Source organism: Emiliania huxleyi (genome assembly GCF_000372725.1).
Source record: "Emiliania huxleyi CCMP1516 chromosome Unknown EMIHUscaffold_1303, whole genome shotgun sequence".
Taxonomy (NCBI): Eukaryota; Haptophyta; order Isochrysidales; family Noelaerhabdaceae; genus Emiliania; species Emiliania huxleyi.
Genome location: NW_005201283.1, coordinates 10,263 through 13,286, shown reverse-complemented (window position 1 = coordinate 13,286; position 3,024 = coordinate 10,263). Strand labels below are relative to the sequence as shown.

Here is a 3,024-nt window from a genome sequence, read left to right as displayed (position 1 = left end):
GTAGTGGTGGACTGGCGCCTCTATTAGCTGCGCGACGGCATCCAATCTCTGTTCACAAGAGGCACGTGTGAAGGGGGGGGGCGGGCTCTTCACGGAGCGCGCGCGCCGCAGGCCCGGCGCCGAATGCAGCGGCAGGATGACGATGACCGCGGTCACGACCTATGTGCAGAGGCGGTGGAGCCTCGCGGGGCGCGTCTCGGCCGGAGGCGCAAGGAGGACGACCAGCGCGTGTCGCGACCTTCTCGGCCTGCGGAGGGGGTTGGGAGGGCGGGGTCGGGAGGGTGCCCAGGAGCAGGTGGCGGCACAGGCGACGTGGCCGGTGGAGGCGCTCGGCGGGCGGAACGGCAGGCGGAGATGGGTGGCGGTGAGGGCGGTGCAGGGGCGGTGCAGGGGCGGACGGGGCGGACGGGGGCGGGGGCGGGGCGGGGCCGGGTCTCTGTGCGCCGGGCGACACAGCGCTCTGGCGGAGGCACCCATCGCGCTACTGGCAGTGGCTGCGAGACTCTCGTCTCGAAGGTGGGCGCGTGTCGCTCTCTGGAGGTGTCTCTCTCCTCGCACCGACGCCAGGGAAGTGTCTCGGAGGTGTCTCGGAAGCGTCTCGGAGGTGTCTAGGAGGTGTCTAGGAGGCGTCTCGGAGGTGTCTCGGAAGTGTCTAGGAGGTGTCTCGGAGGCGTCTCGGAGGTGTCTCTCTCCTCGCACCGACGCCAAGAAGCCCCACACGAGCATCTGCATCAGCCACGGCCTCCAGCTCGGCGGCTTGCCTGCCCGGGGCGGCGGCGAGCGGTTGTGCGTGAGCTGCACTGGCTGAGAGCGCTGCCGCCGTGCGGTCTGGCATGCGTGAGGGAGGAGGCACTGTGCATGTCCGCCATCTAAAGGGGCGCACCGTACTCTCCAGATCGCAGGAGGTGCAGGCCAAACCGGTCGACGCACCTGTGACGAGGTGGGGTCTGGACGGGGTGGTCCGGGACGCCGCGGGGCGCAACGGCGTGCAGCCGGCAGGTGCGGTGGCCGCATGGGAGCCAGCACGCCCCAGCAGCAGCCAGGAGCGCGTGTGTGCCAGCGAGGCGCGTGCGCTAATGAAACGGGCGTCGCGAGCGGCGCTTCGGGGCCGCCCGAGGCCGCACGGCCCCTCCTCTCTTCTCCGTCGCACCCACGGGCCGCACACGCCGGTGGGTGTGTGCTGCTGGTCGGTGTGCTCGCCGGTGTGAGGGCACGGACCGGTTGTAGCCCGCCATGGCGAGGTTGAGCAGCAGCACGCCACACACGACCGAGATGACAAAGTTGGTGAGGTACCACGCGCACCTGCGTGCGTGCGGGGCCATGTCAGCCACACCCGTGGCCAAGGAACGACGGGCAGGGCTGGGGGGCCGGCACTCTGAGGCGGCGCCCGACGCCGCAAAGGCGACGCCAAAGACGAGGTTTACGCAGTGCTGCAAGAAGCCCGCAAAGGCCTGCGCGGTGCAGCAGCGGCAGTGGCGAGGCAGCGCGCGGGGTCAGCGCGAGGGCGAGCGCGCCTGCTTGCTCGCGTCGAAGAACCACACCAGCCACGGCCGTCGCGGCCGCTCTGTGTGTCGCTTCACGACGAGGGTGGCAATCGCTGCGGCGGCGAGGCCTATCTGTACGCAGATGGCGAAGGGCCCTCCGAGCAGCGAGCACTCGGCGGCGTCGGAGGAGGCGGCGGGCGACGAGGAGGCGGCCGCCGCCATACCCAAAAACGCAGCTCGGATTTCTTCTTTGTGCTTGCCTTCGATGTTATGAAAACAAACGCAGGGCGGACATGGCATATCGCTCTCGAGCTCACAGACATCCCTCACACTCCTTCTTTATCAAAAGAATTTTACAACCCCCTCGCACGACACTATACTCATGCAGATGGGGACCCTGTCCTCCTCCCCTATCCCTCGTTTGGGTTCTGTGCGCCTGCTTTTTTCTTTCTTTTGCCTCGTGCACCGGGACTGGCACGCACTGCCACTGGCAAATGCCTCTCTCTCTGGACAGGGTGGCCCGCCACAACCCACAAGGACCCCAGGAATTGCGATTCTGTGTGAGCTCTGTGTCTTGTTTTGCCAACAATAACTAAAAGGCTTAAAGAAACCCCGAGGCCGAGCGAGTTGCGCAAAAAGAGAGTTGCGATTTGCCCGATTGTTGGGCTCGGTTGTCCGGACGGCAGGATGCGGACCGTAGGCCGCTACCATGCGCAAGCGGAGCGGTAGCGCCTGAGCTCCCGGGCGGCTGCGCCGGCCGCGCCGGCCGTGGGCGCAGCGTGGGGCCGGGAGCGGCCTGCTCCGTGCTCATGTATCCAGCGTCTCTAGACGATTACAAAGGATCGGACGTCACGCACATTTTGACAGGGACGTCGGAAATCGGACACATCCACTGGGGACGACGACGAGTTTCAATTCATTCACTAGAGAATGACTGAGAAAGGGCACCCATGGGGGGTGATCGCACGATTACGACCGCGCAAGGTCTCTGCGAGAACTGGCGAGAAACTGCGAAGAGAGATAGGAAGAGGCGATTGTGAGGGGCATATGCACGCGGGCGCAACCAGACACACAGGCTGCTACGCGGCTAGTGGAGAGGCAAATCATGACTCTACATGCGACGTTGGCAATCGGTGCGCCTATGATAGCCCCTATGGTGTGGACTCGCACCGAAGGTAGTGTACGCCATGCTTTTCTCCATGTTGATTTCATAGAGCCGGGGTTTTCTAGATGACCCGGGTTTGGAACATTTGCGCCGTCGCAGCCGCTCAAGCTTGCCTCAGCTGTGCACCGGGTAGGCCGCGGCGGTCGGCTTGATGTTGCGGTTGCACTTGAAGAAGTTGTCGGGGTCGTACTTCGCCTTGATCTCGCGCAGGCGCAGCTCGTTCGACGACCACACCTGCTGCACCAGCCCGCCCTGGTCGGCGTCCATGTTGCCCTCGAGCGGGTGCGCCGACTCCGCGCCGCCGAGCGCCTTCATCTCCTCCTTCACGCGCTGCACCCACGCCTTCGTCTTGGCGCGGTTCGCACCGTCGGCGTC

The 3,024-nt window shown here is 65.6% G+C and overlaps 2 protein-coding genes across 2 annotated transcripts in view; both read right to left on the bottom strand.

The window, feature by feature from the left end:
- Positions 1–23: 23 nt before the first annotated feature.
- Positions 24–1,706, bottom strand: EMIHUDRAFT_252312 (hypothetical protein; the record flags this gene model as incomplete). The annotated part of the gene is made up of 7 exons (XM_005788949.1): positions 24–46; positions 223–247; positions 700–761; positions 884–930; positions 1,219–1,302; positions 1,375–1,451; positions 1,542–1,706. The coding sequence occupies 7 exons, from the start codon at positions 1,704–1,706 to the stop codon at positions 24–26; spliced, it is 483 nt and encodes a 160-aa protein (XP_005789006.1).
- Positions 1,707–2,763: 1,057 nt separating this feature from the next.
- Positions 2,764–3,024, bottom strand: part of EMIHUDRAFT_252311 (hypothetical protein) — a gene marked incomplete at both ends in the record, with an annotated part of 1,365 nt that continues 1,104 nt past the window's right edge. The window contains one exon of the mRNA XM_005788948.1: positions 2,764–2,991. Coding sequence (XP_005789005.1) covers positions 2,764–2,991 — 228 coding nt within the window. The remainder of the gene's footprint in view (positions 2,992–3,024) is intronic.